Consider the following 13,011-nt stretch of genomic DNA (forward strand, 5'->3'; position numbering starts at 1 on the left):
TAAATAATAAATTTAATTTCAATGGGTTATAAACCACATTTAAATAATTAACACTTTGTATTCACGTGTAAAATTCAAAAAATGGATAATACTTGGCCACATTTAAATAATTAACACTTTGTTTCACGTGTGTAAAATTCAAAAAATGGATAATACTTAGTTCTTATGTTATTATTCCTAATGTTAGATGTCAAGCATCAAATCGTTACAGCAAGTTTTTAAGAAATTACCTTTCTTATTTGTCTTACAGTTCATATTTGAAGTATGCTGCCAAAGAGACGTATTGACGAGTACAACAATAATACTAAACTTAAATTTTAATATGTCATGTCCATGAATAATAATGATTATTAACAAAATTAAAAGGATGGTTAGTTTTAGGGATTGTAATGATTGAATTTTATGAAACTTAATTAGAAACCGGGTACCTGGTATCGGAACCGGTCCCGGCGGTTCCGGTTCCGGTTCCAAAATCCAAGGAACCGATGTAGCCGGTTCCGGTTCCAAAGTTTCAAGAACCGGCGGTTCCGGTTCCGGTTCCAGACAATTAGGGCTGGTACCCACCTATGCTTTATATATATATATATATATATATATATATATATATATATATATATATATATATATATATATATATATATATATATATATATATATATATATAATTGATCATTAAAACCAAAAAAATCATGTCGACAAAAGTTGCCGAATTCATTCTGTTCACCTACGTAACATAAATAAATATAAGCAGAAAATTTGTAATCTGGAGAAGAAATATGTGTCCTATAGTCGGACGAAATTGCCCTAGGCAATTTCTCATTACGTTTGGCCAAACCGATTAAAATATGTATAATACTATACTAGTAATTCTATCCAAGTGGATAAACATCAAGAATGGCAATAGCAGACTTCAAGAATTGATCCTCTATTTCACATGACACTCACATATGAAGACAATAATAACCTCTTCAAAGCACTAACCTCTTCAAAGCACTTACAAGTCAGATCAGATAAGAGCACAAAAAACAATACCAACAACCGTTTGCCTCTCTAGACTAAATATAAACCTTCTTTTTGTTTTCAACTTTTCAAAACTTTAAGAAACCATAAGAGAAAGAGAGAGAGATTTATGTGTTGTTGCAGATGGCGGAGGATGATGTTGGAATTTCAGCCATAGATAGCCCCATGAAGAAATACAAGGTGATGGTGGCAATCGATGATAGTGAGTTTAGCGAGTATGCCCTCACTTGGGTCCTAAAAAACCTTGGCTCCACCATTCGTGATTCACAACTTGTTATCTACACAACCCGAACCCCAGTTGATATCGGCTATTTGTATGCATCTTCTTGGGGAAGTATGTCGTTGTTTATGTATCTATATATCAATTTATCCTTATAACTACTACTACTAAGGATGAAATGGTTTTAATTAGATTCACTTCCTTGTTATTGCAGCCGCTGAGCTGATAAAGGAGCTCAAAGAAAGTGAGAAGAAGGCAGCTCTTGAGTTACTCGAGAAAGCTAAAACTACATGCACTGATTACGGGGTGTGATTTCGTTTTCTCCAAACTTACAACTAATTACAAACTGAGTAACTTAGATTTTGTTACAAAGAAATGGATTAAGTTCTTCTTGAATAATTCACAGATCATTGCAGAAGGAATGACAGAGGTGGGAGACCCTAAAGTGGCCATTTGCAATGCAGTAGACAAGTTAAACATTCAGTTGCTCGTGGTTGGTAGCCATGGTCGTGGAGCTGTCACAAGGTTTGCTTCAATATATGTTTTTAAAAATAACTAATTTATTGTCGTAACTATGAACAATAGCTCTTTTTAATAGTATTAGAAAGTTGATATTTTTTTAAACAATATTACTTGAATCATCTTTAACATAGCATATGTATAACTTTATAGTAAAACATTTTTCGTGCTTCATTTGAACAGGACGTTGTTGGGGAGTGTGAGCAATTATTGTGTCCACCATGCCAACTGCCCAGTTCTTGTCGTCAAGAAAACAGACTAATTAATCTGTATACCTTTTCATATGTCCATAATATAAATAACAACGTATGTATAAAACAATAAAGAAGTTCATGTTTTGGAATTAAAATGATAACGCATGATATATCTGAAAAAATGTTAACACTAGAACAATATTTCATCTCAATATTATATCTTAAAATGTTAACATTATAAGAAGAATAATATCTCATCCAAATATTTTGTTAAGAGTTGCTGCCAATCTAACACCACCTTGAGCTAATCGCCAATTAACAATTGGTAAACGAGACAAAAAGTAATCTTCTCCAAGAACCGAATCATTCCCAACTCCTTTGTATGCCCAACTACATGCTGCTTTTATTCCTTCACTTGCGTATCTATTGAAAGCAATCAAATTTATAAAAACAAAAAATAAAAAATTTTCATTTCTAATTGTTTTTTTGCATCTATGTATTATATATATTGTTTCACGTACATGTTAGGACAAGTATTCTGATTTCTGGCGCATTTCTCCCATGCTGGAACTTGATCTGCCCATTCTTTCTGCCAAACAAAAAGTATAAAAAAAAAAAAACCAACTAAAATCCCCCAAAGAAAAACATCAAAAATTATTAAACAAGTCATGTAATATTGTAATGTAATAATACCGTTATGTTAGTCTGAATTGCGTTGACAAGATTTTCAACATTAGAATCATAGAATCTTTCTTCTGCAGTCTCAATTATGCTGTCATCCCAAACCTGTATAACATATTGTATGTATAATGTATTTTTGATCGTTAGTTTAATAAGATCAATCTTAATTTAAATTACGTAATGGTAATTATTTAAAGAGTTTTACATGATGAAGTTCTGATTTTCTTGTGAACCAATGAACATTAATCGAGTTCCCACCTCTATCCGAAGTGAATCCTACATGTAGCGGCTGTAACAGGGGCAATTTAGTCTTTTCACTTGTTAGATACTAAAGTCAAATTCGTTATTAACATATACCTGATGAATGTCTCCCATGAAATGAGAAAGAAAAAGCAATGCCTCTGTAAGATTATCTGCAAAGATATGTTTAATGTTTTTCATCTTCATAGTTCATTTAAGATCTAGAAACAAAGAATTAGATGAAGAAATTCGCGAATTTAATTACACTGAGTTGTTTGTTTGCCATAGTCGAGTAGCTGTGTGGTGTAGTTTTTAATTGCTCCGGCGACACATCTTCCGGCGACTCCAACTTCATCCTTACAGTCCCCTGTTTACAAAATCACCATTTTAGCACATAAAAATGGCGATTAACAGAAAAGAAAACAAGAATCTCGATTCTCCACGACTACTTACTGGTGTACTGATAAGTGCAGAGATTATCAGGGGTATCGATGTAATGAAGCGCCGACGACCAATGATATCGGAACTTGACATGATCGGCCCATGAACATTGACTCGCTAAGTCACCCTCTGCGTATTTTGGTAACAGATCTTTGACTGCGTTTGATGCTGCTTCACTCAATCTTCCCTGAGCTATCTTGCAGGTTGTGTAATGGCCGTCGACGCCCCAGCCGTGGACGGCGGCCGGAAAAAGAAACAGAAGGAGCAACGGTAGGGCGCTTCTCAGGGACTCCATTTGTGAGTTTGGGAACGTGGGTGTGGGATGATTTATCATGTATGTGATATGGGGAAGTGTGAAAGTGTAATGATGAGATCGAACTAACTTTTTTGGCGACTTGTGGGCGATTTGTTGTTTTTTTGGTAATGTGTTCACATTTGTTTACATGGTATGATTCTGAATTTTTGATTATTTTGTGAGATTATTGTTTTTGTATGTTTGGAGATCATAAGGAAGGTTGTTTTGGTTCTTTTGAAGGAAAACGTGGCAGATATGGCAATGAGTTGAATCAAATTGGTTTGTTATTATATGGATTTTGGACACAGATAAGGAACGACAATCAAGGGTATATATCTCTCTTTTAAGTTATATTTTTATGTTTTTGATGAAAGTATATACACTCGAATAAACTCAAAATGGTCAGAGTTCCCAAGCATTTGCTACATCATCTGATTTTGACATTGGAAAATGTTAATATCAATTGAAATGGAATCTAAAAAAGTGGTATGCGAATAATTATGGATAAATCAATTCATTGATCATATTAATTAAATGAAGGAAATAAAGGGGCTACGATTATGAATAAAATATAATATGCTAAAATAGGGTTAAAGATGACGAATAGGCTAACTTATAAAGTGTCTTAGGATAAGGCTTTAGATAGTAGAAAGGTATTTTGGTCAACTGGGTTAATGATATGATTTGGTAAGAAACAAAGTGCACCGAAGGGAAACGGAGTATTAAGGTGCAAACGTCACCCGGTTTATGCTTTATAGAACAAAACACATATAACACCTGTATAATAGATAGAAGTGATTATAATATTTAGTCTCAAATACTATTACAAAATACAACAATAGATATGTGGAATACTAAAAGATAAGGAAGGTGAATAGATCAAAAACAAGAATTTATATTGGTTCCCCCACTTTGAGGCTAGTTTATTTTGACAGATCTCTCCATACTTATCGGATTCAACGATGTTCCATTAGAAAAATCAACCTTAAACTCTGAAGAAAGAGATATTAACCCAACTTAACTTTTATTATTCACCAAACCAAAATTAAATAGAGAGAAAACAAACAAACTCTTAAACATACGGGAGAGATAAAAGGGAAAAAAAAAAAAAAAAAAAAAAAAAAAAAAAAAAGATAAGGCTACAAGAATCCATAAATAAATTACAATATTCCTTTTACCCCCCCCCCCCCCCCCCTCTCTCGATGGAGCATGAAGGTCACGAATGTTCAGCTTGTCAAGTGTAACACCCCGTTTCACATAGAAATTTTTCTGAATCTCTGATTTAATTACCTGGAGTTTTAAACTCGGGTCATGACGTGAGCACTTATGTGACACGATGTTACCACGATGGAAGAAATGAGCGTGTTTTTGGGATTCACGACATAACCACTTATCGGTCACAACGTGAGACCTGTTGCGAGCCAAACCCTGATTTTGGGGATTTTTCGGTATTTAAAGGAAGCGAGGGCTAGGGTTAGCCCACCCTCAGCCTCCATCACCCCCCCCCCCCCCCCTCTTAAACCCTAATCCTCCATAGTTGATTTTGAGCTCCATTGTGGTGTTTTCTAGGAAAGAAGAAGAAGAGGAAGAGCATTTGGTGCACCATCTCAACTTGCAAGCTTCATCATCATTTTCTCATATTTTGGACCATTGTGAGTATTCAAAGTTCCTTACTTTATGATTCTAAGTACTTAGATCTCAGCTTTCCATGGATTTTCTTCATGTTTTTTTTAGTGGGAGTGTTGGAGTTCCATAAAGTTGCCAACTTTATGGATCCCTAGGATCCTTTGATGGTTAGAGGTCATGGATCTGATGTTTTATAGGACTTTGAGCTCTTGTATGAGATCTTGGCTAAATTTTGCACCATTTTAGACATAGCTTGTGTTAAGACATGCATTAGCCATGCATGTCTAAAAAGCCAGGATTTTTATGTTATTTGGAAGTAGATAAGACCTTCTGGAAGTTTTGGTTTCATGGCTGAAGGGATTAAGAACTTATTTCACAAATATGTCTTATTAGGTCACAACGTGACCGATAGATGGTCACAACATGATAACTGACTGAGTGGTCTTGGAATATTGACTTTGATCCTTCTTTACAAGAATTAGACAAAAAAAAATAATGAATTTTCGGAAATGGACACCACTAATCATTTATATAAGCAAAAAAACACCTTAATTCAATTTTTGAATTTCACAGGTCATACTTACAAAATTCTCTAAATTGAGCTGTGGAATCATATTTTGCAGGTAAACAATCATTTGATTGGCCAAACCTACAAAACCCCATTTTGCAAGTTGAACCTGAAATTTTGTGTATTACGCCTAAAAGTGTGTCATTACTGGTATTTGTACTGCAAAATTGGTCAATCACACTAGAAAGAGTTACTAGTTTTTGTGTGAGAATTTTTATGTATTTGCATTTTTTATATAAAATTTGGATGAATTGTTGGGTGGATGTTAGTCAGGTGTAAGGTGATAGTTATGTGGATTTATAAATAATTGTGTTAGGTGGATGTCTTTAATTCATAGATTTTAAAAAGAAACATGTAAAGAAAGTGAAAAACACCAAAGATTCCCAACTTGAACAGTTTATTCATTATAAACGAGTTCGATCATACATCAGCTTACAACTGGAACCTCTCTACAATCACACTCACTCTTAGATGGTTACATAAACCTCAAGATCAACCATTACATAAGAACCTTCAAATCTATCTAACCCTAAACTGATAAAACCCTGATACGGAAGAGAGAATTGTATACATATTATAAGAAATGAATGAACAAAATGAGAATAAGAAACACATTAAAAATATCGGGGCAAGCAGCTCCATGAAGCAACCCAAGATCCAACAAGGATCCGTGTGTAAACCCAAAGACTCCTCACATGTATAATAATTTACACAACACACCCAACAGAAATACAAACCATACAAAACTTACCCTTTTACGAATTAATGTTACATTTGATTATGAGAGATTAATATATTTCAACAACCCCCCCCCCCCCACACACACACACAAACTAAACTTAATTAAAAACCAAATTATCATTATTTTTTAAAAACATCAATAAGCCCAAGTCGATTAGAAATATACTCATGTTGACCAACACCCAGAGCTTTAGTCAAAATATCTACATTTTGATTTAATGAATCAATTTTATTTATTTTGAAAACACATTTTTCAATCTTTTCACGAATAAAATGAAGGTCAATTTCAAAGTGTTTAGTTATTTCATGAAACACAGGGTTTAAAGCCAGCTTAATGGTAGAATCATTGTCACAAAAAACATTTAATGGAGTTAAACCTATTATCCCAAAATCAAATAACAACTTCAAAATCCATATTACTTCACAAGCAATAGAACCTAGTGTTGTATATTCAGACGCAATTGAAGAACGAGAAACTATACTTTGTTTCTTGCTTTTCCAGGACATAAGAGAACCTCCAAAATATACCAGAAAACTAGTAATCGATCTACGGCTAAAAAAACATTTAGCCCAATCAGCATCCTCAGAAGCAACAAAATTCAGAGAATTATTTTTGTTATATGAATACCTTTTCCTAGACTATCTTTCAAATATCTTAAAAGTCTGAATTCAACATTTAAGTGTGACTTATATGGCTTATGCATATATTGACTTAAGATTTGAACAACATATGATATGTCTGGACGAGTCATAGTTAAATAGATTAACTTTCCAATTAACTTTTGAAACTCAATAATATTAACTACATAATCAAAACCATCCAAATTAGACTCTCTTTTAAGAACTAAATTTGCTTCAAGATGACTTTTAACAGGCTTATAAGCAAGCATTCCAAACTCATTTAACAATTCCAAACAATATTTTCTTTGGTTTAGACAAATTCCTTTATCAGTTTTAATAACCTCAATTCCCAAAAAATATTTTAACTCTCCTCAATCTTTTATAAAAAACTATGATTTTAGAAAATTCTTGACTTTTTCCAATTCAATATTACAATTTTCCGTGATAATAATATCATCCACATAAACCAACAAAATTACAACTGTATTTTCATGATTTCTAACAAATAAAGAATAATTTTTCATTCCACTTTCTGGGAGCTTGTTTAAGACCATAAAGTGATTTTATAAGTCCACAAACTTTGATATCACCCTTAGAATGATGTCCTTCAGGAAGTTCCATATAAACATTTTCAGACAAATCACCATATAAAAAAAACATTATTTATGTCAAGTTGATATAAAGGCCAAGAATGATGAATAGCTAAAGACAAAAATATTCTAATAGATACCATTTTAGCTACAGGAGAAAATGTCTCCTCATAATCAATACCTTCCCGTTGACTGTAACATTTTGCTACAAGTCTTTCTTTAAATCTTTCTATTTCACCGTTAGATTTATATTTGATTTTATAAATCCAACGACAACCTATAGCTTTTCTTCCTTTAGGAAGATCAGTAATTTCCCAAGTATTATTTCTATAAAGAGCCTCCATTTCCTCATTCATTGTTTTTTCTCAATTTGGATCTAAAGCAACCTCACTATAAGTTATTGGTTTAACTGTTTTATTAAGATTTGAAACAAAACAATAATTTTCATTATTAAGAGAAGAATAGTTAACTGATCGTTGAGTTCCATACTTATGTTTTCCTTCCACAATATAGTCACTAAATCTAGCCAGCATATGTAAACACGACCAGAGCTAGTAGCCCTAGTAGACTGACCATCAGAAGGATACGTATTATATTACCACTTTCCTCAGTCAATGTAGAGGAACTAGGAAACGTCTCACCAGATGAAGGCACATGTGCCTCTCCAGTCTGGTTGCTGACATCAAAGGGACTAGTCTCATTTAAGTATTGGTCTGTACTAGCACCATCCAACTGATGGACATCTTTCAAGTTACCTATACTAGACTTATCAAGTAAAGAACTAGAATACAATGACTCATCATAGGAAAAAGGATCACTAGAGCACAATGGAACATTGAATTTGTTAGTCACAGATGAAGACTTCAGCTTGAAAGGAAACACATATTCATAAAACTTTACATCCCTGGAAACAAAAATGAGATCTGAATCAAGACTAAGAACTCTATATCCCTTTTTATCAGATGAATAACCAGGAAATATACATCTATCAGCACTTTTAGAAAATTTATCCGAATTATTCAACTTTATTGCAAAACACAAACATCCAAAGACTCTAAGCTTATCAAAGACAGGAGAAGATTTATAAACAAGTTCATACGGTGAAGCACCATTTAAAACTGATGTAGGTGTTCTCTTGATTAAAAAATATAAGTTAAAACAGCTTCTCCCTAGTATTTCAGAGGTAAACCAGACTGGAAAATTAAAGATCTAGCAACATTTAAAATGTGCATGTGTTTTCTCTCCATAACACCATTTTGTTGTGGAGTATGAACACATGAAGTTTGATGTAAAACTCCTTTAGACTCAAACAATTGTTTCATCCTATGATTTAAAAACTCAGTTCCATTATCTGACCTAACAGTTTTAATTTTAACTTCAAACTGATTGAAAAGAATGTTAAAAAACACAAAAACACAATCAAAAACTTCATCCTTAGACTTTAACAAATAAACCCAAGTAGCTCTAGTATAATCATCCATAATGATCAAGAAATATTTAAATCCTTCTGTAGTGGTCACTCTATAAGGACCCCATACATCTAGATGAATCAATTCACCAAGACTAGATGTGACATATTGACTAACAGGAAATGACTCTCTTTGGTTTGTTTAGCCTTATGACACACATCATAAGGAGGAAAAGTATCATTTTCAAAATTAAGTTTATGCTTTAGAGACCCTAAGGTAGTGTTTGTTTTTTGTCTGCAGATCTGCGTGACCTCTTCTGTCTGCGCCACGCAGACCACGCGCTGACATTAACATTCGCAGACTGTTTGTTTTTTTGAAGACTGCAGACCTAAAAATGTCTGTGCGCCCTCTTCTTAGCGCATATATGGACCAGAGTCTTCTAACATCTTCAAACATCTTCTAGCCTAAAAAACATATATATCTTTACTTTTTTTTAAGTTTTTTTTTTAATTTATATTTTTTCCAACTTTTATTAATGATAAACAATTTGAAAAAAAAATTACAAAACTTAAAAAAAACATTTGACGATACAAACATGATATTTTTGACAAATTTATAAATAAAGATTTATTACAATTATAGTCGTTGAAGTTGTTTATATAAATATGAAAAAAAATCATAATATATTCTTATATTTTTTGCCAAATTTTGTAAAACATTATTTAATACAGTATCGTCAATTTCTCGAAAAAATATTTGTAGTACGTTTTTAATGGATTTAATTGAAAAAATCGAAGTTTATTTCCATCCATTTATGTATCAAATTCTTTGATCACTAATTATAATGTTTAGTTATAACTTTGCAACCAAAGTTGTTGGTTTTTATCAAATATATACGTTAATTCATACCATTTTTATTTTTATTTTTTATACAATAATACATAAAAGTTGATCTAGATTAGTTAATTATTTATAACAAAGTCATAAAAATATTAAAAAATCACTTTGAAGTTAAAAAAAATCAGTTTATTTAGATTTCAGTTTATTTTAGTAGCCCGCAGATGTTAAAAAAACAAACAGTCTTCTTTTTTCAGACAGCAGACGTTTGGTCCACCTCTTCTACTGCAGAGGTCTACAGATGTGGTCCGCAGACTGCAGACATTTTGCCTCAGAAAAAACAAACAGCACCTAAGTCTTGATCAAAAGGATGACCAAGCCTGTTATGTCATGTAAGTTTAGAAGCACAACAAATAGATGAGGAATGATGAACCCTAAGAAGATTACCTGAAGGCACAATATTCATATAATAGAGACCTCCAGATTCTTTACCATTCCCCACCATCTCCTTTGATTGTAAACCCCAAATTTTACAACTATGCTCATTAAAAATGACCTCACAATTACTGTCTTTACAGACTTTGTGGACAGACAACAAGTTTACATTAAAGTCTGGAACAGCAAAAACATCAAACAAGGTTAAGGAATTAGATATTTTCATATCACCAATCTTCTCAATCTTAGCAGAAGTACCATTAGGATGACTAACAAGAAGATTCAATTTAGACAAATCCACAATGTTATGAAGAAGAGATTCAGAAGTAATCATATGTTGATTGGCTCCTGAATCAACAATCCACTTTTGACAATCAAAGGAAGAATTAAAAGCTTGAAACAAGCAAGTACATGCCATATTAGCACTATTAGGTGCTTCCTCATTAACTTGTTTATCATTTATTAGTTGTAAAAACTTGATGTACTGTTCCTTAGTAAGCTGATGAAACTCAGAATCTCCAATAGAATCAGTTAAGACAGGAGCATTAGAATTCCCAAAAGAAGTGGTAATAGTATTAGCAGAAAAGGTTTTTTGACTACTTGAATCACTTCTTTGCTTAAAATATTTTGGATATCCAATTATCTTGTAACATTTTTCAATTGAATGTCCTTTAATACAATAATTCTTGCACTGAAAAACTTGATTTTTACACTTATTAGAATTGTTTGAGTTGAATTTATTGTTAAACTTATTATTGAAAGCAGTAGACTGAGACTTAAATGAATGAAGAGAAGACGGAGAACCATTTCTTTGAAGAGACTCTTCTCTAGAAAATATAGAAAATGCAGTTTTGACATTAGGTAAACGTTCCATGAGTAGAATATGACTCTTGACTTGACTATATGAATCATCAAGACCACTAAGAAACTGCATAAGTTTCATAAGATTAGAATGATCCTTGAGTTTAATGGCAGCTTCACATGTACACTCAGTAAGACTAGTAAGACCATCAAATTCCTTCCAAAGAGAGCCAAGCTTATTAAAGTAGTCTGAAAGAGAAATTCCATTTTGTTTAAGAGTATTGATCTGTTGATGAATATTAAAAACTACAAACCCATCAAACTTGTTATAGGTTTCAAAAAGACTCTTCCAAATGTCCACAGTTACATAAGAATAAGCTTGACTTTGATAGATGGAATCAGAAATAGATGACAGGAGCCAAGAACAGACAACAGCATTAGCCCTATCCTATTTAGACTTTTTAGACTCATCAATACTAGTCTTCTTAAAAGTTCCCTCAACAAATCCAAGTTTGTTTCTGGCCCTAAGAGCTCTAGACATAGAACTTCTCCACATTCTAAAATTCTCATTACAAGTTAACTTTATTGTAACAATAGTAGTAACAGCATTATCAGAAGGATGGACAAAAAGAGGATCATCAAAATTAAGTTGATCATCCTTTCCATTTCCACTAGGAGGATCAGTGGAACCAGCCATACAGACAAGTTAAAGACAAACAACAAACAAATAACCAATTAATCAGACAAAGAGGGAATCAATAACCAAGAATCTGACTCACGTATTGACTTAAAGTCCAAATGGTCACCATGTTGTTGGGGCTCAAGACAATCAATACAGATTCAGGAAAAATGAAATAACAACAACAATAGAAACAAACAACAATAAGAAGCAAAAACCCTCACAGTGCTATTAAGATGAAAAAGAGATAAGAAATAAGGAACAAGAAACCCCTCACAGTGCTATTAATATGAAGCAACGAAGGATCGACTCTATTTGTCTGTTTTCTACTTACGGTTTATCGGTGATAAAATCCAACCCCTAGAGAGTTATTTCAGAAAAACAGATAATTGACTGAAGTTTAACCGATTATAGTTCAACAGACGTTCAAGTAGCAAGCGACCAGCACAAGCACCAGATGAATCAATCCTGCAATAAATCACAAAGAGACTCACATTACCATGATCCAAGGTTGTAAAAATCGTTTGATGCTAGCTAGTCGGTGGACTGGGGTCCAGGGATTAATCGGCTAGGCGGAGATTTATCGGGGGATTAATCGGGCACCATTAATTGCTAATTTGTTGAATTTTAAAAAATTAAATAGGACTAATATCATATCAAAGTTCGTAAATACCACTAATATGATAACAAAATAGGTTAATATGATTAATACAACACTAATCATGCCTCAAATAGTTTCCATTGAAATAAAACTTCTTCAAAATATTAAAATTTCATCGTTTTATAATGTTTCACTCATTATTTATGCAGGGATTAATCGCTAGGCGTCCTCTAATCGGTCGAGTAGCGCCTAAGGATTAATCGGGACCTAGTCAGGATTTTTACAACAGTGCCAGGATCTTAAGAGCAAAAATCAGTACCGATGTGAAAACACAGGGAGAAAACCCTAAATCGAAACGATCAACTAGAAACAAAACAGTTTAAGTAAATGATCCAGAGATTTCAAAAAATAAATCAATAGATCGAACATAAACTGCAAAGAAACAACAAAAAAGGAAGAAAGGAGTTAGAAACAACCTTTTATGACATTGTTC

At 32.9% G+C, this 13,011-nt stretch overlaps 3 protein-coding genes across 3 annotated transcripts; 1 reads left to right on the plus strand and 2 right to left on the minus strand.

The window, feature by feature from the left end:
• Positions 1-935: 935 nt before the first annotated feature.
• On the plus strand, positions 936-6,072 carry LOC145101224 (Adenine nucleotide alpha hydrolases-like superfamily protein). Its single transcript, XM_079038406.1, has 7 exons — positions 936-1,354; positions 1,455-1,546; positions 1,647-1,765; positions 1,943-3,761; positions 3,851-3,938; positions 5,180-5,262; positions 5,860-6,072. The coding sequence occupies exons 1-4, from the start codon at positions 1,144-1,146 to the stop codon at positions 2,019-2,021; spliced, it is 501 nt and encodes a 166-aa protein (XP_078894532.1). The 5' UTR covers positions 936-1,143; the 3' UTR covers positions 2,022-3,761; positions 3,851-3,938; positions 5,180-5,262; positions 5,860-6,072.
• Positions 2,145-3,649, minus strand: ENDO2 (endonuclease 2). Its single transcript, XM_079038405.1, has 7 exons — positions 3,328-3,649; positions 3,140-3,241; positions 2,992-3,047; positions 2,840-2,923; positions 2,647-2,739; positions 2,475-2,542; positions 2,145-2,376 (listed from the first exon to the last, which is right to left on the minus strand). Exons 1-7 carry the CDS (start codon positions 3,647-3,649, stop codon positions 2,208-2,210), a joined length of 894 nt encoding a protein of 297 aa, XP_078894531.1. The 3' UTR covers positions 2,145-2,207.
• Positions 6,073-8,278: 2,206 nt separating the features above from the next.
• Positions 8,279-11,935, minus strand: LOC145098143 (uncharacterized). The gene is made up of 3 exons (XM_079035814.1): positions 11,812-11,935; positions 10,450-11,544; positions 8,279-8,874 (listed from the first exon to the last, which is right to left on the minus strand). The coding sequence occupies exons 1-3, from the start codon at positions 11,933-11,935 to the stop codon at positions 8,279-8,281; spliced, it is 1,815 nt and encodes a 604-aa protein (XP_078891940.1).
• Between the last annotated feature and the right edge of the window lie 1,076 nt (positions 11,936-13,011).

The sequence above is a fragment of the Lactuca serriola genome, chromosome 4 (genome assembly GCF_051521515.1).
Source record: "Lactuca serriola cultivar US96UC23 chromosome 4, Lser_US96UC23_V15, whole genome shotgun sequence".
NCBI lineage: Eukaryota > Viridiplantae > Streptophyta > Magnoliopsida > Asterales > Asteraceae > Lactuca > Lactuca serriola.